Below are 23,726 nucleotides of genomic sequence, written 5' to 3'. Positions count from 1 at the left end.
ATGATGATCAATATTTCGAGGTATAACAAACGAAATAACTAAGTTAGAACACCCCCATCCTAGGGTGGTGGGTATAAAAATGTCCACCGCTTTGTTGTCAAGAAAGGCGACTCTTGCCCTATACACCTGCAACGGACCCATTGGGAAAAGTTGGTGGCTCAAACCTCGTATCATGAACTGGGTTTATACTGCAGTTGTCAGATCTTAAATGCTATATGGTGTTGTGATCTGGTGGACGGATCTTCAAAAGAGAGAGAAGCGGTTAACAAATGAGCACTTTATTGCAATATTTCTCAAAATCCGGGGAACATATATATGGGAGCTATAACTGAATCTGAAATGATTTCGAGCAAGATTCTCCGATATTGTGGTAGTCGTCGAGAAAAGCGTTGTACAAAATGTTGGCAAAGTCGGACAATAAATGAGCTTGCAGTGGCTCTAGAATTGAAAATCGGGTGATATACATATATGGCAGCCGTATCTAAATCTGAACCGATGTCTTAGAAATTCACCAGTAATGTCGGGAGCCATAAGAATCCTTCTTGCCAAAATTCGTGAGAATCGGTGCTAAAATGACAATTTTATTGCATTATTACTGCGAATCGGACGACCATATATATGGGAGCTATATCCAGATCTGAACCGATTTTTTCCAATTTCAATAGGCTTCGTCTATAGGCCGAAAAACATGCCCGTACCAAATTTGAAGACGATCGGATGAAAATTGCGACCTGTACTTTGTACACAAATTAACAGGGGCAGACAGAAAGACATACAGACAGACGGACATATCCAAATCGAATCAGAGAGTATTTCTGAGTCGATGGGTCTATCTCTTATCCTTGTGGGTGTTACAAACAAATGTACTAAGTTATAATACCCGGTACCACAGTAGTGGTGTAGGGCCCAAAACTAAAACCGTTCCAAGTGGGCATATTAGACGATCGTGATATTATGGGACTCAAATTCGAATATGGTATTAAAAATGCGGCTGAACCTATTTTCATGAAGTTTTCACTAATGGTAGAGTTTAACTCTCTGGTAAAAATAAGGTACTTCATTTGGAACCGCAATTTTCAAAAATGCCCAATCATGGCGTATGCCAGCTTGTGGTAAGCCAAAAAAACAAAACTGTCATAAAACTTTGGGGTAAAGTAACCGTGTGGGGCCCTACCCCAAAACCCACTAAAACAAACATGTTTACCGATTGATACAGTATGGGTATCAAATAAAAGGTATTTAGGAGAGGAGTACGAACTTGATATGACAATTCGACCTCACGTGGCGGAGAGCATACTCTACCCCCAAAAACCAATTGGGGCAATATGGGTATCAAATGAAAGGTAATTGGAAATAGAATACAAAATTTATATAAAAATTTATCATAATCAAATCCCAGGGGGCCGCCCCACTTCAAAAATCAGCCCCAAACGGAGAGGTTGGCCAATCAGGACAATATGGGATTTAAGCGAAGGGTACTTGAAATTGTATATAGAGAAATTATATAAAAATTTGGATCAATTCCCGGGGAGTAGCCCCACTCAAAATTAAGCCACAAATGGACATGTACACTTAACCGGACAATATGGGATTTTAATGGAAGTTATTTGAGAGTTAAAAAGGAAAATATAAATAATTTACAATCGTGGATAAAAGGGGGCTGTAAACACACCGGTCTAGCTGGTATATAAAAATGTTTGTTTTTGTGTTCCGTATAGACTCAAAAACGGCTGAGCCGATTTGTTTTTGAAGATGGTGCACAGAAGGTGCGTTATGGATCCGTGGTGAAAATTGGGTACTTCATTTTTTGATATAATGAAGGGTGCGGACCCCCCGTTGTCCGATTTTGATAAAATTTTATCTCTATATAAAAGAGACACGTGATTGACTGATCAACGTAGAGTTACACGAGTGGCACGAATGTGGGTCTTGGGTAGTAGACGCGCGATAAGATGGGGTTTTATGATATTCGTACGTTTGGGAACTAAAAGTACGAAATGGTACTTTTTAATCCATTGCGAACGGATGGGGCTAGGATTATGATTTTGGGCTCAATTTAAAGAGCGTCTCGAAAAAATAAGATTTGGTTACAAAAAATTCCCACAATAGTACCGGAAGTACAAAAAATGGTACCTTTAGTACCGCAATTGGTACTTTTTGTACCTCGTAGAGCTAGAGCTTTGAATTTTTAAATTTAGGTACACTATGGCAACCTAAATTGTCATGCCAAAAGAGTTTTTGGACATTTTCAAATAAAAAAGTACCAAAAAAGTACGATATAGGTGAACATTGCATTAAATTTATCTTAAATGGCTGTTGTTGTCAAATAATGGAGGTAGATAGAAAAATCTTGAAAAATAGTAATGGCAACGTAAGAAACGTACGGTTAGTACCATATTTGGTACCATTTTATATTTTCCTTACGGATTGAACTAGAGCTCTGAAATTTAACATGTAGATTCTACTAAGAAAAATATATGTTGGCTGACTAAGTGGTATTTTAACAAATCATACATTCTGGTACCAAAAAGTACGAAATAGCTTATTTGTTTTTACAATGAACGGCAAAGGGTAACATTAAAAAAATTGCAAAAAATGATCGATATCTTGACAAATATGCGATAAGTTGTACCAAATATGATATGTTGAAATCGTACCAGGAGTGGAAAAAAAGTGCTGTAATTGGTACTATTAAGTACTTTATTTATAGATTGAGTTACAGATCTGAAATTTGGGATACAGACACATCTTGGCAGCATATATCGGACGACTAGAAGATTTTGTTGATATTCGCACATTTTAGTACTAAAACGTACAATAGGGCACCTTCTTTATGGATTGAGCTACAGCTCTGAAGTTTGGAATGCAGATACATCTAGCCAATATGTACCGAGCGACTAGAGGAAAAAAACGTACAAAGTGGTACTTTATTTAAAGGCGGAGCTACATCTGTGAAATTAGGGATACAGGTAAATCTTGGCAGGGTGTAATGGATGATTAGAAGATTTTTTTGGAATTCGTACATTTACATGCTAAAATGTACAAAATGGGACTTTATTTACGGATTGAGCCAAAGATCTTGAAATTGCGCTACAGTTCCACCTTGACAGTATTTATTGACCGACTAGAGTTTTTTTTTTTAATTCGAATATTTAGGCAATAAAACTTTCGAAATGTTCTTTCTTAATGGATAAGGCTCAAGCTATTAAAATTGCGATACAGTTGCATCATGATATTGGGTGTACCATCGATGTCACCGAATTTTGAGAATTTATATTGCCGTAGCAATATAAATTCCCCCCCCCCCCAAATAAAATCCTGGCTACGTCCCTGGCCCCTATATAAACTGATCCTCGGATTTGACTTGTTGAGCTTATATATGCCTCAATTTTGTGCAGATTTGGCTGAAATTTGGGACAAAGACTTCTGCTCTGACTTCCAACTTGTGTGCCAAATGTGATCCTAGTCGGTATAAAAACTTATATAACTGATGTCCGGATTTGACTTTCTTTCGCCTTCGAGCCTCAATTTTCATCAAATTTGATAGAAACTTAGTACGTGAAGTTCACCTAGGCCGTCGAATCCCATCCTGATAGGTTCATAAATATATGTAGCCACCATATAGGCTGATCTCTGTAGATGACTTTTTGAATTTAATTAAAAGCCTTAATTTTTGTTTGATTTGAATGAAATTTGGCATGTGAAATACCCTTGTGTCTTCCGAATCCTTACCCGATAAGTTCATAAATGGATATAACCGATTCATCGATATGACTTTCTTTAGGCCACAGAAGCCTCAATCAATACCTGATTGGATTGTTACAAAATAAATAGTTCAATAACAAACTGAGTTAATAAGAGTACATTTTAAGCCGAATCCTGATATAGCTCCCATATAAACCGATCTAACGATTTGATTTATAGAGCCCTTAGAAACCACAATTTTTGTCCGATTTTTCTGTTAAGTACGGTTCAAATTGGTCTTTAACCTGATATAGGTTCCATACAAACTGATCTCCCGATTTGACTTCTTGAGACATTGCAAGTCGCAATTTTTGTCCAATTGGACTGTTTCGTGCCAAACTGTGCCAAATACGGTCCAAATCGGTCTATAACCTGATATAGCTCCCATGTAAACCGGTCTATTTATCATCTTTGTTCGGTTCCTAGAAGCTTTAATGTTTGCTGGTTTGACAGAAGTATGGTATGTAGAATAAAATCATGTCCTTCAAATACATTTATTTTGTATAAATTTTAGCAGAATGCATGGTTTGTAAAATTCCACCCGGCCGAACTTAGCACGCCTTTACTTGGTTTTTTTAAATTTATTTAGAAAATTTTAAGATGAAATTGACATATATATATATATATATATATTATACTTGTTTTAAATTTTAAATTATAATTTTAATCTAAGCATTAACAAAAATTCCTTCAAACATTCGCACATTGTCCTCATCTATGATGGCGTAATAGAATGGATGATCTGCTCTGAAGAAGGGCGACGGAATTTCTGCTCCACTTCGAGCGGTGAAGGCAAGACCTAAAAATCGGACAAAAAAAAAAAATTAATTAGTGGTAATAGAAGGCGATATTATTGGGTTGCCCAAAAAGTAATTGCGGATTTTTTAAAAGAAAGTAAATGCATTTTTAATAAAACTTAGAAGAAACTTTAATCAAATATACTTTTTTTACACTTTTTTTCTAAAGCAAGCTAAAAGTAACAGCTGATAACTGACAGAAGAAAGAATGCAATTACAGAGTCACAAGCTGTGAAAAAATTTGTCAACGCCGACTGTATGAAAACTCCGCAATTACTTTTTGGGCAACCCAATATTTTTAGAATTTGAAAAAAAGCTGCTTCTTATACAGATTCTTATAATTAATATATGTTAAATTTATTTTTTCACACAACCCTATGATACCAGATTAAAGTGCCATGGCTTTACTTAAAATAAATTTTGCGGGGCTGTTGTCTACATGCATAACTCATTATCATTAAATGCTGCTTTAAGTCAGACTTGGGTTTGATTCGTAATAACTGCGATATACCTTTTATAACCTCCACTATAGGATGCGGGTATACTCATTTCGTCATTCTGTTTGTAACTCCTCGAAAAATTCGTCTAAGACCAGATAAAGTCTAGCAATGTCTGTCCGTCCGTCCGTCCATCTGTCTGTCGAGAGCATGCTAACGTTCGAAGAAGTAAAGCTAGCCGCTTGAAATTTTGCACAATTAGTTCTTTTTGTGTAGGTCGGTTGGGATTGTAAATGACCCATTTCAGTCCATGTTTTGATAAGGCTGCCATATAAACCGATCTTGGATCTTGACTTCTTGAGCCTTTAGAGGATGCAATTCCCACCAGATTTGGCTGAAATTTTGCGTGACATATTTCGTTACGACTTCCAACAACTGTGCAACAGTACGGTCTCAATCGCTCTATAACCTGATATAGCTCCCATATAAACCGATCTCCCGATTTGTATTCTTGAGCCCTACAAGCCGCAATTTCTTTCCGATTTGACAGAAATCTTTTCATTTAACTACCACGAAATATAAATCAGCAATGCTATAAAGAGACCACCGATAGCATGGTAGATGTCAACTCATAATCGATGTAGCCATGCCCGTCCGTCTTTCGAAATTACGATAGAGGTCGAACGCGTAAATTTAGTCGCTTGAAATTTTTCACACTTACTTTCTATCGAGTTATGTCGTTGGGGATTGCAAATGGGCCATATCGGTTCAGATTTAGATACAGCTCCCATATAAACCTTTTATACAGACAATCATTGATTGTCATAGAATAACATAGCAATCTGATGAGACCTCTGGAAAAGTGTGAAATCGCGATCATTGCAGCCCTCCCCCAATACATTTAACACACCCCTTAACTGAAACTCTCTTGGTCTAAGCTGGATGAATCCAACAACAAAATGAAATCATTTTGTGACCAATCGAAAGAAGCGCAAAAAGAATAAAGTCTGGTAACACCTCCGACAATTGTGCCAAGTGGGGACTAAATCAGACCATAACCTGATCCACATAAACCGATTTCCCAATAAGAATTCTTGGGCTTCTAGGGGGCGCAATTCTTATCTGATTTGGCTGAAAATTTTTTTTGTGGTGTTTTGACATGACTTTCAACAACTGCGCCAAGTGCGGTCCGAATCGGGCTAGTACCTGATATAGCTCCCATATTAACCGATCTCCCAATTTGACTTCGGTCAAAAATTGCAATTTTCATGGGCTCAAGAAATAAAATCGGGAGGTCGGTTTATATAGCAGCTGTATCATGTTATAGACTGATTCAGGCCGTACTTTTCACAATTGTTGTAAGTTGTTATAACGGAACACCACATGCAAAATTTTAGTCAAATCGGACAAAAATTGCGGCTTCCAGGGGCTCCAGAAGTCAAATCGTGAAATCGGTTTATACGGGATCTATATCTAAATCTAAACCGATTTGGCCGATTTGCAATCCCCAACGACCTTCATCGATTTTAAGTATATTTGCAAAATTTCAAGTGACTAGCTCTGTGCTTTCGACCTCTATCGTGATTTTGACAGACGGATGGACGAACATGGCTAGATCGACTCAGAACTTCGAGACGATGAAGAATGCATATACTTTATGGGATCTTAGACGAATATTTCGAGATGTTACAAACGGAACGACATTAACAACACACACGAAGCCAAAACTTGTTATCCAAACAATCATTGATTGCCATAGAATAACATAGCAACCTGATGAGCCCTCTGGCAAGGGATGAAATCTCGATTATTGCAGCCCTCCCCCAATACATTTAACGCAACACATAGCTGAAACTCTTTCAAGGGTTTTTATTGTTTTGCTTTTCTATTTAATATAGAAGCAAAGCAAAAGTAATGACCATTGGTCTAAGCTGGATGAATCCACCAACAAAGTGAAATAATTTTGTGACCAATCAAAAGAAGCGCAAAACGAATGAATTTTGGTATGATTTCCAACAACTGTGCCGAGTGTGGACTAAATCAGCCCATAACCTGATACAGCTGCCATTTAAACCGATTTCCCGATAAGACTTCTTGAGCCTGTAAAGGGCGCAGTTCTTATCCGATTTGGCTGAAATTTTGCACGTGGAGTTTTGGAATGACTTCCAACAATTGTGCCTACAGTGAACTAAATTAGTCCACAACTTCCATATCGGCCACTACCTTGGTATAAGTCATATATATTTGAAATAGTCATTCAAAGAACTTGACAAATGCTATCCATGGTGGGGAGTATATAAGACACGGTGCGGCCGAACTAAGCACGTTTTTATACCCTACATCACTGCTGTGGTACAGGGTATTATAATTTAGTTTGTAACACCCAAAAGGAAAAGGGATAGACCCATTGATAAGTATACCGATCGACTCAGAATAACTTTCTGATTTGATTTAGCTATGTCCGTCTGTCTGTCCGTCCGTCTGTCTGTCCGCCCGTCTGTCTGTCCGTCCGTCTGTCCATGGTAATTTGTGTACAAACTACAGGTCGCAGTTTTCATCCGATTGTCTTCAAATTTGGTACAGGCATGTTTTTCGGCCTAGAGACGAAGCCTATTGAAATTGGAAAAAATCGGTTCAGATCTGGATATAGCTCCCATATATATGTTCGTCCGATTTTCAGTAATAATGCAATAAAATGGTAATTTGTTAACCGATTCTCTCGAAATTTGGCAGGATGGATGGACTGTCGATATTACCGGTGAATTTCATGGAAATCGGTGGAGATTTAGATATAGCTCTCATATTTATATATAGCCCGATTTTCACTCCTAGGGCCACTGCAAGCACATTTATTGACCAATCTTGCCAAAATATTGCACAACGCTTTCCTCGATGACTACTACAATATACATAGAGTTTCGTCAAAATCGGTTCAGATTTAGACATAGCTCCCATATATATGTTCGTCCGATTTCCAGTAATATTGCAATAAAATGGTCTTTTGTTAACCGATTTTCTTGAAATTCAGCAGGAGGGATTTTCTTTTGACTCTCAATATTGCTGGTGAATTTCATGGAAATCGGTTGAGATTTAGATATAGCTCTCATATGTATATATCGCCCGATTTTCACTCCTAGAGCCACTGCAAGCGCATTTATTGACCAATCTTGCCAAAATATTGCATAACGCTTTCCTCGATGACTATCACAATATACATAGAGTTTGGTCAAAATCGGTTCAGATTTAGATATAGCTCCCATATATATGTTCGTCCGATTTTCAGTAATAATGCAATAAAATGGCCTTTTGTTAACCGATTTTCTTGAAATTCGGCAGGAGGGATTTTCTATTGACTCTCGATATTACTGGTGAATTTCATAGAAATCGGTTCAGATTTAGATATAGCTCTCATATATATATATATATATATATTGCCCGATTTTAACTTCTAGAGTCAAAGCAAGCGCATTTATTGACTAATCTTGCCAAAATTTTGCACAACGCTTTCCTTGACGACTACTACATTATCTGAGAAGTTTGCTCGGAATCGGTTCAGATTTAGATATAGCTCCCATATGTACATCAAATCATCAAATTTTGGGTAATTTGCCATAATGTTGTCATTTGTCAATCGTAGTTTTTACAGTTTGCACATTTGCTCGCCGAGGTCCATCACAATTGGTTCAGAATTGGATATAGTTCCCACATTGTACTTATAGGGTAGGTGTAGGGTATTATAAAGTCGGCACCGCTCGACTTTTGCTCTTCCTTACTGATTACTTGTTTGTTTAGAGTTCGAACATTTCAAGTGAAGATTTACAAATCATATTCCCAAAGTCGTATGTGGGGTCGTCGGTAGAAGGTCCGTTTTTCCGTTCTTCTTTCTTTTTAGAGCATTTGGTTAATTTCGACAAGGACGGGCTTATGAGCTTCAAAATCCTGGGTATTCGTTATTTTGAAGGCTTATTAGAGATAGCTAACGCAGATGACACCACTGTTATCAATTATCGCCTACGTTAGAAGAAAACTTTCCCGGAAATTCGAACCTCTTCGTGGGAGCCCAATGTGGCGCAGAGGTTAGTATGTCCGCCTATGACGATGAACGCCTGGGTTAAAACCCCGGCATGAACACCAAATAGATTTTCAGTGATGGTCCCCTTACTAATGCTGGCTTCATTTGTGAGGTAGCCTGCTACGTTAAAACTTCTCTACCAAGTGGAGTTGCTATTTGGCACGCCGTTCGGGCTCGGCAAAATAATGGAGGCCCCTTATCAATGAGCTTAAACTTTAATCGGACTCCACTCATTGATATAAGAGATGTATCCCCTGTTCCTTAAAGGAATGTTCATGGAAAATTTAGTGGTACATAGCCTTGTGCACATGAAAGTACATTGGGGGAGCTAGTATAGCAGAATTTCAACCTTATCGGGAGAAGTTTGCGTCTTCTGCTGAAGAAGATATTGCCCGGAATTGGCTTTTTTCGGATTCAGTACGCCACCAGTGTGATTGCCACAGACAGACGTCCAAGGTTATTTCACTATTTAACCGTTGAACAAAATTTCGGAATGCTATTATGTAGCAATTCTATGCAATCTTAATGTTGTAATTCAAATTATGGTTGCCCAAAAAGTAATTGCGGATTTTTCATATAGTCGGCGTTGACAAATTTTTTCACAGCTTGTGACTCTGTAATTGCATTCTTTCTTCTGCCAGTAATCAGCTGTTATTTTTAGCTTGCTTTAGAAAAAACGTGTAAAAAAAAGTATATTTGATTGAAGTTCATTCTAAGATTATTAAAAATGCATTTACTTTATTTTAAAAAATCCGCAATTACTTTTTGGGCAACCCAATATTTAAGAATAATTAATATACCTGATGCCGCTGCTGCTTTAGTGCCTTCTTCGTTGACTTCAATCAAAGCTTTGTGCATGACATTTGACACACTCATGGGTTCGCTGGTTTCCAGCATACTGCCAAAGTCTCCAGATGAAAACATTTTCCCCATACCCATCTAGAAATTGAAAGCAAAAGATTCGATTACATCGTATGAATTTAGATGATCCATTATTACCTTAGAAAGAACATCCTTGAGCTCAACTTCAAATTCCACCTTGAATTTGGGTAGATACACATTCACATACGTCTGAGTTTCCATATCCTTCATTATCGTATCAAATGTGGTGTTAGCCAACTTTTCCAACATAGCTGGCAAGCCATTAATGGAGTTGGGCAATAGTATCAACATGGAAAGATCCGAATTCTTATAAGGCAGACGTAGGGCAGATGCATCCAAATCATAGAAGGTGTTATAATGACACAAATCCTTTTTGTACATCAATTGAACTTTTTGGGTATTATTAACATCGCTGGTATGAAAATCCTCTTCTGTAGTGGCTTCTGGGGCAAAGCCCGTGGCCCACTCTCCCTTGAAGTGTATAGCGCTTAGCAACATAAGACGCGTATCAGCATTTAAATTATCGGAAGATACAAAATCCTTGATTGCATTCTCTGTCTTCAGTTCTACCCATTTATTCATGCGAGACGCAGCTGCCACATTTTGGGAAAAGTCGATATTTTCCACCGAAGAAAAGAATTCGTTGCTCAATGTTCTATTGAATTCTTCGTGTACTTTGTAATTCTGCTGCACATAGATTTTATTGGCCACATTTAGCATTGAACTTTTCTCATATTTCTCCAAGATGGTGTGATAATTGTCTGCGATACTACGTAGATTTTTATCTTCTGTCTCAAAACTGGCATCCATTTCTTTGGCAGTTTCATTTTCTGCCCCTTGGCGTGTCATAGCCAAGCAGGTCTCTATGGAGAAGGGAGAATAGACAATATTCTTATCCCCATGGGCTTGTGACAATTCCTTAAAGAGTTTGCCACTAAATGCCTCCAAGCTGTTGGTGAACTCGTACTTGGTTATGTCAGAGTGCAAGATTTCAATGGAATTCCTCGGTTGGTGATCCATACGAAATTTTAAAAAAATTCCCAATGCAATGCAACCAATTATTCCAAGAACAGTCAATACTATTGATATGACGGCGCAACGACACGACATTTTGATATAAATGTGAACTTTATTATGGGGTTAGACGTGGTGAACAATTTCTGTAATGAATAAAATGAGGAAAAGGGAGAGTTTTTTTTAACTACCATATTTAAACATGAACAAGAATATTTCAACTTCGCTGGACTGGAAAACTGTGGAAATCGGTCCTATATCTTATTATTCTGAACCGAATTTGAACAAATTCGAAGGAGCGTTTTAAATTGGTTATAAAAGAATCCGTATCAAATTTCGAGCAAACGTTTTCAAAATTGTAATAACTATCGTTTTATATGTGCAAACAGGGCTATTTAAAGGGTGACTTTTTAAGAGCTCTAGGAAATACGAATATGATATAAATAATTGGGTACAAGTACCTAGGAGGGTGCCCTAAACCCAAAACTTCTAAAAGCAGACAAATTGAATGTGCATATCAATATGGCGCCCAAATGAAAGGTATTCGAGAGTAGATTGAGAATATGGCTTACAAAATCAGATCGAAGTGTAGGGGGTCACCCCACCTCCAAAAACGCCCCAAATGGGCATATGACCCACCATGACAATATGAGGCTAGATTTGTTTGTTCCTTCCGTAGAACCAAAAATGTCTGAACCGATTTTCTTAAAATTTCCACCGATTGTGTAGGTTTTTGTGGAAGGAAACATCATAGGTTATATAATTTTTATACCCTCCACCATAAGATGGGGGGTATACTAATTTCGTCATTCTGTTTGTAACTACTCGAAATATTCGTCTGAGACCCCACAAAGTATATATATTCTTGAACGTCGCGACATTTTATGTCGATCTAGCCATGTCCGCCTGTCTGTCCGTCCGTCCGTCTGTCTGTCGAAAGCACGCTAACTTCCGAAGGAGTAAAGCTAGCCGCTTGAAATTTTACACAAATACTTCTTATTAGTGTAGGTCGGTTGGTATTGTAAATGGGCCATATCGGTCCATGTTTTGATATAGCTGCCATATAAACCGATCTTGGGTCTTGATTTCTTGAGCCTCTAGAGTGCGCAATTCTTATCCGATTGGAATGAAATTTTGCACAACGTGTTTTGCTATGATATGCAACAACTGTGCCAAGTATGGTTCAAATCGGTCCATAACCTGATATAGCTGCCATATAAACCGATCTTGGGTCTTGACTTCCTAAGCCTTCAGAGGGCGATTAGAATGGAATTTCGCACGACGTGTTTTGTTATGATACCCAACAACTGTGCCAAGTATGGTTTAAATCGGTCCATAACCTGATATAGCTGCCATATAAACCGATCTTGGGTCTTGACTTCTTGAGCCTCTAGAGGGCACAATTCTTATCCTATTTGAATGGAATTTCGCACGACGTGTTTGGTTATTATACCCAACAACTGTGCCAAGTATGGTTTAAATCGGTCCATAACTTGATATAGCTGCCATATAAACCGATCTTGGGTCTTGACTTCTTGAGCCTCTAGAGGGCACAATTCTTATCCGATTTGAATGAATTTTTGCACGAAGTATTTCGTTATGATATCCAACAACTGTGCCAAGTATGGTTGAAATCGGTCCATAACCTGATATAGCTGCCACATAAACAGATCTGGGGATTTGACTTCTTGAGCTTCTAGAGGGCGCAATTCCTATCCGATTTGGCTAAAATTTTGCATGACGTATTTTATTTTTACTTTCAACAACTGTGTCAAATAAGGTTCAAAGCGGTTCATAACCTGATATAGCTGCCATATAAACCGATCTGGGATCTTGACTTCTTGACCCCTAGAGGTCGCAATTATTATCCGATATGCCTGAAATTTTGTACGATGGATCCTCTCATGACCATCAACAAACGTGTTTATTATGGTCTGAATCGGTCTATAGCCAGATACAGATCCCATATAAACCGTTTTCTCTATTTTACTTCGTGAGCCCCAATGGGCGCAATTCCTATACGAATTGGCTGAAATTTTCCGCAGGTCTCCAACATATAATTTAATTGTTGTTCGAACCGGACTATGTCTTGATATCGTTTTAATAGCAGAGCAACTCTTTTCTTATATCCTTTTTTGCCTAAGAAGAGATGCCGGGAAAAGAACTCGACAAATGCGATCAATGGTGGAGGGTATATAAGATTCGGCCCGGCCGAACTTAGCACGCTTTTACTTCTTAGATATCGAATGGTGGCGGACCCTACCCCTTACCACAAAAACGCCACCCAAAACCAAAAGTGAACTGAGTATCAAAGTGAATATGGGTATCAAATGAATGGAAATGGAGATTAGAAAACGATTATCGTATTAAATTTTGGGTCCAAGTACCTAGCGGGCCGCCAAACCCTAAAACTCCTCTAACAGATATATTCGACTTTCCCATCAATATGGGACTCTAATGAAAACTATTCGGCTGAAGATTACAAATATGGCATATAAAATTAGGTCCAAGTAATGGGAGGTCGGCCCATCCTTAAATAGCCCGAAATGGGCACATCAGCTGACTATGAAAGATATTTGAGTGTAGATTACGAATATGACATTAAAATTTGCGTTCAAGTCTAGATGGTGCTTTTCCTACTAAAAATACATCGATAGGTTAATTGACCCATTATGACCCAGTGTTTGGAGCCACGCCCTAGATCACCTCCTAACCTGAACTTCATTTTCGACTATAGCAATATGGAGCTCAAATCAACGGTATTTGGGAGTAAAGAACGAATTGTATATCTATTTTCATGGCAAAGTGCCGGTGGCCGCCACAGCCCTCAAACACCCTACAAACAGTTCAGTCAGTCACCAAAAACAAAACATGGTTTCTATTGTTGGGGTCGGATGCCACGAGGGCCGCCCAAAAACCCACAAATGGATATATAGACCAATTACGATAATATAGAGCCATGTGTTTGGGGAGCCGCCCCACCCCATAAAACCTTCCTATTATATTAAAGCTATATGGGGGTGGAAATTGATTGATTTTCGGTTAATTCATATTAATTTTCGGGACAAAGACCCTAGGGTCCACCCCACCCATTATGGGGCTCATATGCATTTTTTTTTAAGTAGAGTACGAATCTTTTATTTGCTTTAATGGTCGTGTGACCACCTCCAAAATACCCCCCAAACAGGAAATATTTACCAATACGGTTATATAGGACTCAAGAAAGATATTTGGAACTAGAGTAAAAATTTTCCCCCGAACCGATCAGGGGCAAACTTTTCACACATCAATGAGTGCTTTCCAATTCAAGATGAATTTATGAATGATATGGGACTCTTTTTATAGCCGAATCCAAACGGCGTGCCGCAGTGCGACTCCTCTTTGGGGAGAATTTTTTACAGGACCATGCATGGCACGGTACCTTGCAAATGTCGCCAGCATTGCAAATTTTGCAAATTTATGTCCATGGACAATCCATTAAGGAACAGGGGCAAACTTTTCTAGTATCAGTGAGTGCAGTCCGATTCAAGTTTAAGCTAAAGGATAAGGCGCCTCCTTTTTATAGCCGAGTTCAGACGGCCTCTTTGAAGGGAACTGTTTACATGGCATTGTACCTCACAAATGTTGCCAGCATTAAGAGGAGAAAACCAGCGCTGAAATTTTTCTTAGATGGTCTCGCCAGGATTCGAAACCAGGCGTTCAGCGTCATAGGCGGACATATTAACCTCTGCGCTACGCTCAATGATCAGGGGCCTCCTTTTTATAGCCGAGTCTGAATGGCGTGCCGCTGTGCAACACCACTTTGAAGAGAAGTTTTTACATGTCATTGTACCTCAAAAATGTTGCCAGCATTAGGAGGGGATAATCACCGCTTTAAATTTTATCCGATGTTTTTGCCAGGATTCGAACACAGGCGTTCAGCGTCATAAGCGTACATAGACTACAGTGGCACGAATACAATATCCACATTCAGGGCAAAGTGTCCCCACCCTGAAAATATATTAGAGTGTTAAAGAAGGCGCAGCGGAGCAGGACCGGTTCGGCTAGTTTTGTATAATTATTAAATTTTAAGGCTTAAATAAAAACCGTGTAAATCAAATGAATTTGTACACTCCATTTTGACGCTCATTATGTAGTCACCACACCCGCCACCCCCACCTTAACAATTCGCATATGCTTTATTTTTATGGTGTTTTCATTTCTGGTAGTCTAAACAGAATGCAAGATGGGGCTATTTTTCAATTCTAAGCTATATTCGAAAACACTTTCGTCCTTTGAGGACCAATGGGACATATATGTCTCATGTTTTTTTCATTGAAGGAGCAATATTTTTACCATTTTGGCGACACTTTACTTAGTAAATACGACCATTTTAAGAACGAATATGCAAAAAAATCAACAAAACTTTATTGGGTTGTTAATTTTGTTTCTTCAAAGGGTTAATTAGGCTTGTAGGGCCCCTAGAAACTTCAATATTAGCTTGATTTGACAGAAATTTGGAAGGTAGAAATGTTTAGCAGTATCTATGGTAGAATGTTTGCAAGATTCAGCCAGTTGAAACTTAGCACGTGTTTACTTATTTTTACCCACCACCGAAGAACGGGGGTATATTTGTTTTGTCATTCCATTTGCAACACATGGGAATATCGATTTCGGATACTATTTATAAAATATAAATTCTCGATCCTCGTACAATGCTAAGATTATCTTACCATGTCCGTCCGTCCGTCTGTTGAAACTACGCTACAGTCTAATGATAATGAGATTCGTTTTTGTCCATAGATAGGTTCCATTCGTCCGTTCCATTCCAAGCACTTATAGCGCTCTGTCATATCAAAGTTTTGGTTAATATATCAGCCAAACAATGAATTAGACCGATTGTGATCACGCTCTATGTGGATGTCTTAAGCCATAACAGAAACGTTGGCCCTTGAAGAGATGTTGCACAACGGCTGCAGTTGTTGACTTATGGTATCAACCAAAGCTTCCAAGGTTGATACCGTAAGTCAACAACTGCAGCCGCTGTGCAACATCTCCTCAAGGGTCAACGTTTCTGTTATGACTTAAGACATCCACATGGAGTTTGATCACAATGGGTCTAATTCATTGTTTGGCTGATATATAAACCAAAACTCCTATATGACCTATTGCTCACCAGGAGAGGGAAAATCTAGTCAAATTTGGCTAAGGTTTGTAGTTTCATGGATGCCTAAGAATCGGCATTGCAGAACTTAATTTTATCAAATTTTGCCACGTTTAAACACTATTCAAGATCTTCAAGCATATAAATACAATTTCGCATATATCACACCCAATCGTATGACGAATATTGTCTGTCTTTTATCTGCTATGAAAAACTTGCTAACTTCGCGTCTATTGAAATTTTATAACTTTCAGCTGTCAAAATGTCACAGTAGGTAAAATACGAAGATCAAATGATTAAAGCATCTCATTTGAGTGTTTTCAGTTGTAAGACTGATAGTTGTAAAAATGGCTTACATTTTACGGTTCAGCTTTTCTTTCTTAAATAAACGATTTTCTATGCGTTTCTCACTCGATATCTTTTCTTCACAAAGCTTTTAGGTTAACTAATTACCCATACGAAACTCCAAAATGATTTAGTACAGTTTTTTCGTTAAACGCAGTTTCAGAACAATTGTTCAAACAATACCTATGACTAATCAAATACTTGGCTAAGCCATTGTCGTTGACTCGTAAAATGATAACTGGGAATACCTGCATGCATAAAAAAAAATATTTTCTATAGATCTTAATTGCTCACACTTCACATTAGAAAAATTATTGTTCGTCGCAAAATGTTAAACAAAACTTAAAAATTTAAAACATACTCATTTCGTTTTGACTAAAAAGGGTTTTATTTATAAATTCCAATTATGAACTTTCATAATTAAATTTTTTTTATGTCTAGCTGAACCGGGCCCATTCCGCTGTGCCTTCTTTTACAATATATGGAGCACCACTTTTCTTGAACATTTCCTGAATATGTGACGATTTGAGAGTTTTAATTGAAATACCATTCGGCAAAAGTGTTATATGCATGTCGTTGGCTAATAGTATGTTACTCCAAAATGCCTTGATTTGAATCCCACATGATCTTTATTGGTCTATGAGATCGTTGGAGGGATGTTAGAATCAGAGCCCGATATTCTCTTGGAAAGTGGAGCGGCCCTACAAACATTTCGCCCCGACTGTGGAAATACAAATTCGTTCTCTTCTCCCGTGGTCGGTAAATATGTATATTTGGTTTAGGGGGCGTTTATGGGATAAGGCGTCCCCCAAACACTTGGCCATAAAACATATGTCAGATTCGTGTTCTACTTTCAAATACCTTCCATATGAGCCCCCAATTGACAAAGTAGGTAAATATGTCCAGCTTGGGGGGGTTTAGGGGGTAAGGCGGCCATCCAGACTACCAGTCCTGAAAAAATATTAAAAGAAGTAAAAAGGCGTTAATACCCACCACCTCGGGTATATATGTAAACCACCTTTCATCAAAATCCGGTGAAAATTGCATACATTATGTCCCATAGCAGTTATATCGAAATATGTTCCGATTTGGACCAAATACTAATTAGTACAAGCCATTGTTCAATTGTGTATAACAAAATATTGGTCTTTTTAGTAGCTATATCTAAAAATAAACCGATCTGAACCATAAACGACACGAATGTCGAAAAGCCTAATATAAGTCACTGTGTCAAATTTCTATGAAATCGGATTATAAATGCGTCGATTATGGGGCCAAGACTTTAATTCGAGATATCGGTCTACATGGCAGCTATATCCAAATCTGAACCGATTTTGGTCGAGCTGGAGAAAAGTGTCGAAGAGCCTAACACAATGCACTGTACCAAATTTCGGCGAAATCGGACAATAAATGCGTCTTTTATGGGCCCAAAACCTTAAATCGTGAGATCGGTCTATATGGCAGTTATATTCAAATCTGGACCAATCTGGGCCAAATTGAGAAACGACGTCGAAGGGCCTAACACAACTCGTTGTCTCAAATTTCAGCGATATCGGACAATAAATGCGTCTTTTATGGGCCCAAAACCTTAAATCGAGAGATCGGTCTATATGACAGCTATATTCAAATCTGAACCGATCTGGGCCAGGTTGCAGAAAAACGTCGAAGAGCCTAACATAACTCACTGGCCCAAAATTCGGCGATATCGGACAATAAATGTGCCTTTTATGGCCCCATGACCTTAAATCAAGAGATCGGTCTATATGGCATCTATATCCAAATCTGAACCGATCAGGGCCAAATTGAAGAAAGACGTCGAAGGTTCTAAGACAACTCACTATCTCAAATTTCAGCGATATCGGACAATAAATGCGCCTTTTATGGCCTCAAAACCTAAAACCGAAACCGAAGAGATCGGTTCATATGGCAGCTATATCCAAATCTCGACCGATCTAGGCCAAATTGAAGAAGGATGCTGCAGGGCCTCACACAATTCACTGTCCCAAATTTCAGCAAAATCGGGTAATAAATGTGGCTATTATGGACCTAAGACCCTTAATCAGAGGATCGGTCTATATGGCAGCTATATCCAAATCTGGACCGATCTGGGCCAAATTGAAGAAGAATGTCGAAGGGCCTAACACAACTCACTGTCCTAAATTTCATCAAAATGGGCTTTTATGGCCCTAAGACCATAAATCGGTGGATCGATCTATATGGCAGCTATATCCAAATCTGGACCGATCTGGGCCAAATTGAAGAAGAATGTCTAAGGGCCTTACACAACTCTCTGTCCCAAATTTCAGCAAAATCGGGTAATAAATGTGGCTATTATGGCTAAGACCCTTAATCGGAGGATCGGTCTATATGGCAGCTATATCCAAATCAGGACCGATCTGGGCCAAATTAAAGAAGGATGTCGAAGGGCCTTACAAAACTCACTGTCCTAAATTTCAGCAAAATTGGATAATAAATGTAACTTTTATGGGCCTAAGACCCTAAATCGGAGGAGCAGCTATATCCAAATCTGGACCGATCTGGGCCAAATTGAAGAAAGATATCGAAGGGCTTATTAAAACTCACTGTCCCGCATTTCAGCAAAATCAGATAATAAACGTGGTTTTTATGGGCTTAAGACCCTAAATCGGAGGATCGGTCTATATGACAGCTATATCCAAATCTGACCCGATCTGAGCCAAATTAACGAATGATGTCGAAGGGCCTAACACAACTCACTGCCCCAAATTTCAGAAAAATGGATAATAAATGTGGCTTTTATGGGCCTAAGACCCTAAATTGGTGGGTCGGTCTATATGGGGGCTATATCAAGATATAGTCCTATATAGCCCATCTTCGAAATTAACCTGCCTATGGACAAAAAAAAGAATCTGTGCAAAATTTCAGCTTAATATCTCTATTTTTAAAGACTGTAGCGTGATTTCAACAGACAGACGGACAGACGGACGGACATATTTAGATCGTCTTAGATTTTTACGCTGATCAAGAATATATATACTTTATAGGGTCGGAAATGGATATTTCGATGTGTTGCAAACGGAATGACAAAAATGAATATACCCCCATTCTTCGGTGGTGGGTATAACCGGTAAGGAAGGGCAAAAGTCGGGCGGTGCCGACTGTATAATACCCTACACCCACCCTATAAGTACAATGTGGGACATATATCCAATTCTGAACCAATTTTGATGGACCTCGGCGAGCAAATATGTTCAAACTGTAAAAACTACGGTTGACAAATGACAGCATTGTGGCAAATTACCCAAAATCTGACGAACGTGTATATATGGGATCTATTGTATATCTAAATCTGAACCGATTCCGAGCAAACTTCTCAGAGGAAAGCGTCGAGGAAAGCGTTGTGCAAAATTTTGGCAAGATTGGTCAATAAATGCGCTTGCAGTGGCTCTTGGTGAGAAAATTCTGGCGACATACATATATGACAGCTATATCTAAATCTGAGTCGATTTCTACGAAATTCACCCGTAATATTAAGAGTCAGAAGAAAATTCTTCCTGCAAAATTTCGACAGAATCGGATAACAAATGATCACCTTTTTGCAATATTTCTCAAAATCAGACGAATATATATATGAGAGCTATATCTAAATCTGAACCGATTTCGAGCAAACTCCTCAGACACGGTGGCAGTCGTCGAGGAAAGCGTTTTGCAAAATTTTGGCAAGATGGATCAATAAATGCCCTTGCTAAATCTGTAGAAGTAAAAATCGGGCCACATATATATATGAGAGCTATATCTAAATCTGAACCGATTTCCATGAAATTCACCAGTAATATTGAGAGTCACAAGAAAATCCATGATGCCGAATTTGGAGAAAATCGGTTAACAAAAGACCATTTTATTGCAATATTACTGGAATCGGACGAACATATATATGGGAGCTATATCTAAATCTGAACCGATTTTGACCAAACTCTATATATATTGTGATAGTAATCGAGGAAAGCGTTGTGCAATATTTTGGCAAGATTGGTCAATAAATGTGCTTGCAGTAGCTGTAGGAGTGAAAATCGGGCGATATATACATATGAGAGCTATATCTAAATCTCAACCGATTTTCATGAAATTCACTAGTAATTTCGACAGTCGTAAAAAAATCCTTCCTGCCAAATTTCGAGAATCGGTTAACAAATGACCATTTAATTGCATTATTACTGAAAGTCAGATGAACATATATATGTGAGCTATATCCAGATCTGAACCGATTTTTTTTCAATTTCAATAGGCTTTGTCTTTAGGCCGAAAAACATACCTGTACCAAATTTGAAGCCGATCGGATGAAAACTGCGACCTGTACTTTGTACACAAATTAACATGGACGGACGGGCAGAGAGACAGAGGGACATAGCTAAATCGAATCAGAAAGTGATTCTGAGTCGATCGGTATACTTATCAATGGATCTATCTCTCTTCCTTTTGGGTGTTACGAACTAAATCACTAAGCTATAATACCCTGTACCACAGTAGTGGTGTAGGGTATAACAAGTAAAAAGGTATTACGTTCGGCCATGTCGAACATCGGATACCTAAAACCTCAGGTGTACAGTCAAATCTGCTCAGATGAAAATAGCAAAATGCAGGAAATTTCTATCGCTTAACCGATGTTTGTAGGTAAGTTTAGGTTGAAAAGAGGGTGCAGATATTAATCCGCCCTATGCCACTATTGACATACACCTAAGCCAGTAATCAGCTTGTTGTCTGCTCTAAAACTAAATATAAAGCAACCTCTAACAACTAAGAGCGTGCTAAGTTCGGCCGGGCCGAATCTTATGTACCCTCCACTATGGATCGCATTTTCCGAGGTCTTTGCGTGGTACTCTTTTTCTAAGCAAACAAAGAATAGTGGAAAAAAAGGCGTTAAGTTCGGCCGGGCTGAACTTTGGATACCCACCACCTCGGGTATATATGTAAACCACCTTTCATCAAAATTCAGTGAAAATTTCATATTTTATGTCCCATATCAGTTATATCAAAATATGTTCCGATTTGGACCAAATACCAATAAGTACAGTAGCTATATTTAAAAATAAACCGATCTGAACCATACCACGGATGTTAAAAAGCCTAACATAAGTCACTGTATCAAATTTCAGTGAAATCGGATTATAAATGCGCCTTTTATGGGGCCAAGACTTTAAATCGAGATATAGGTCTACATTGCAGCTATATGCAAATCTGGACCGATTAGGGCCAAGTTGCACAAAAATGTCGAAGAGCCTAACACAAAGCACTGTTTCAAATTTCAGCGACATCGGACAATAAATGCGTCTTTTATGGGCCCAAAACCTATTAAAAACTAGATATCGGTCTATATGGCAGCTATATCCAAATCTGGACCGATCTGTCCGATATTGCAGAAGTATTTCAAGGGGCTTTACTTAATTCACTGTCCCAAATTTCGGCGACATCGGACAATAAGTGAGCATTTGATGGGCCCAGAACCTTAAATCAAGAAATCGGTCTATATGGCAGCTATATCCAAATCTGAACCGATCTGGGCCAAATTGAAGAAAGATGTCGAAGGGCCTAAGACAACTCACTGTCCTAAACTTCAGTAAAATCGTATAATAAATGTGGGTTTTATGGGCCTATGACCCTAAATCGGAGGATCGTTCTATATGGCAGCTATGTCCAAATCTGGAACGATCTGGGCCAAATTGACGAAGGATCTCGACGGGCCTAACACAATTCACTGTCCCGAATTTCATCAAAATCGGATAATAAATATGGCTTTTGTGGGCCTAAGACCCTAAATTTAAGGATCGGTCTATATGGCAGATATATCCAAATCTGGACCGATCTAGTCCAAATTAACGAAAGATGTCGAAGGGCCTAAGACAACTCACTATCCCAAATTTCAGTGAAATCGGATAATAAATGTGGCTTTTATGGGCCTTAGACCCTAAATCTGAGGATCGGTCTATATGGCAGCTATATCCAAATCTGGACCGATCTGAGCCAAATTGACGATGGATGTCGAAGGGCCTAACACAACTCACTGTCCCAAATTTCAGCGAAATCGGATAATAAATGTGGCTTTTGTGGGCCTAAGACCCTAAATCGGCGGATCGGTCTATATGGGGGCTATATCAAGATATAGTCCGATATAGCCCATCTTCGAACTTAACCTGCTTATGGACAAAAAAAAAGAATCTGTGCAAAATTTCAGCTTAATATCTCTATTTTTAAAGACTGTAGCGTGATTTCAACAGACAGACGGACAGACGGACGGACATATTTAGATCGTCTTAGATTTTTACGCTGATCAAGAATATATATACTTTATAGGGCCAGAAATGGATATTTCGATGTGTTGCAAACGGAATGACAAAATGAATATACCCCATCCTTCGGTAGTGGGTATAAAAATTGTCATGCTATTGGAGATATATCAAGTTATAGTCCGATTCAGACCACAAGTAAATTAAATGTTGAAGACCATAGTAGAAGTCATTGGGTAATATTTCAGTACATTCGGATAAGAATTGCGTCTTGTAGGGGCTTAAGAAGCATAATCGGGCGATCGTTTTATATGGTTCAATTGATAGACATGTTGATTTAGATGAGATTAATAGGAGGTTCTTGAACATATCTTTTCCTGAACCAAACGTACATTTCTACGACAGTGAATTTAGTAACGTAAACCATAGTAGTAACAACACCTCACCAGACCTACGTTTTAATCTTAAGCGTTTTGAACAAAGCGATATCGTTAGCGCTGTAGAATCAATTAAGTCTAATGCCATTGGTTCTGATGGTATTGACCCAAGATTTTTTAGGATAATTCTACCCTTTATTCATCCGTATATGTGCCATCTTTTTAAAAATATTATTTTAAGGAGTTGCTATCCACAGTCTTGGAAACGGGTAAGGATAGTCCCAATACCAAAGAATAACCCGGAATTTAGCCCAATAGCAATACTTCCATTCGTCTCTAAGATATTTGAGACTCTAGTCAACCGGAAAATATCTGAATATATTGCGAATAATTCGCTGCTAACAGATTTTCAATCTGGTTTCCGGCCAAAGCACAGTTGCACTACTGCACTTTTGAAAGTAGTTGAAGATGTAAGGAGTGATATTGACAGCGATAAAGTTGCCTTTCTTGTTCTTTTAGATCATTCGAAAGCATTTGATTCCGTTGATCCCAATATACTTTGCCTTAAACTGAAACATTTATTTAAACTTTCCGAAAGAACAACAACAACATCTTATATATTCCTATCTTACGAATAGAAGCCAATCGGTATGTG

The 23,726-nt window shown here is 38.4% G+C and overlaps 1 protein-coding gene across 1 annotated transcript; it reads right to left on the bottom strand.

Moving 5' to 3' along the window:
* Positions 1–4,367: 4,367 nt before the first annotated feature.
* On the bottom strand, positions 4,368–16,556 carry LOC106085159 (serine protease inhibitor 42Dd). The gene is made up of 4 exons (XM_013249229.2): positions 16,446–16,556; positions 10,050–11,092; positions 9,851–9,989; positions 4,368–4,543 (listed from the first exon to the last, which is right to left on the bottom strand). The coding sequence occupies exons 2-4, from the start codon at positions 11,040–11,042 to the stop codon at positions 4,413–4,415; spliced, it is 1,263 nt and encodes a 420-aa protein (XP_013104683.2). The 5' UTR covers positions 11,043–11,092; positions 16,446–16,556; the 3' UTR covers positions 4,368–4,412.
* Positions 16,557–23,726: the final 7,170 nt, after the last annotated feature.

Source organism: Stomoxys calcitrans, chromosome 5, assembly GCF_963082655.1.
Source record: "Stomoxys calcitrans chromosome 5, idStoCalc2.1, whole genome shotgun sequence".
NCBI lineage: Eukaryota > Metazoa > Arthropoda > Insecta > Diptera > Muscidae > Stomoxys > Stomoxys calcitrans.
The sequence above is the reverse complement of the archived record's forward strand: the minus strand, read 5'-3'. Positions and strand labels throughout refer to the sequence as shown.

Bases quoted from the DNA above. Each gene is read 5' to 3' on its own strand.
- LOC106085159 (XM_013249229.2), bottom strand. From the start codon at position 11,042: ATGTCGTGTCGTTGCGCCGTCATATCAATAGTATTGACTGTTCTTGGA. The intron at 9,990-10,049 runs GTAATAATGGAT...TTCAATTTCTAG, and splicing joins TCAAGGATGTTCTTTCTAAG to ATGGGTATGGGGAAAATGTT. The intron at 4,544-9,850 runs GTATATTAATTA...TCCGATTTTTAG, and splicing joins TAAAGCAGCAGCGGCATCAG to GTCTTGCCTTCACCGCTCGA.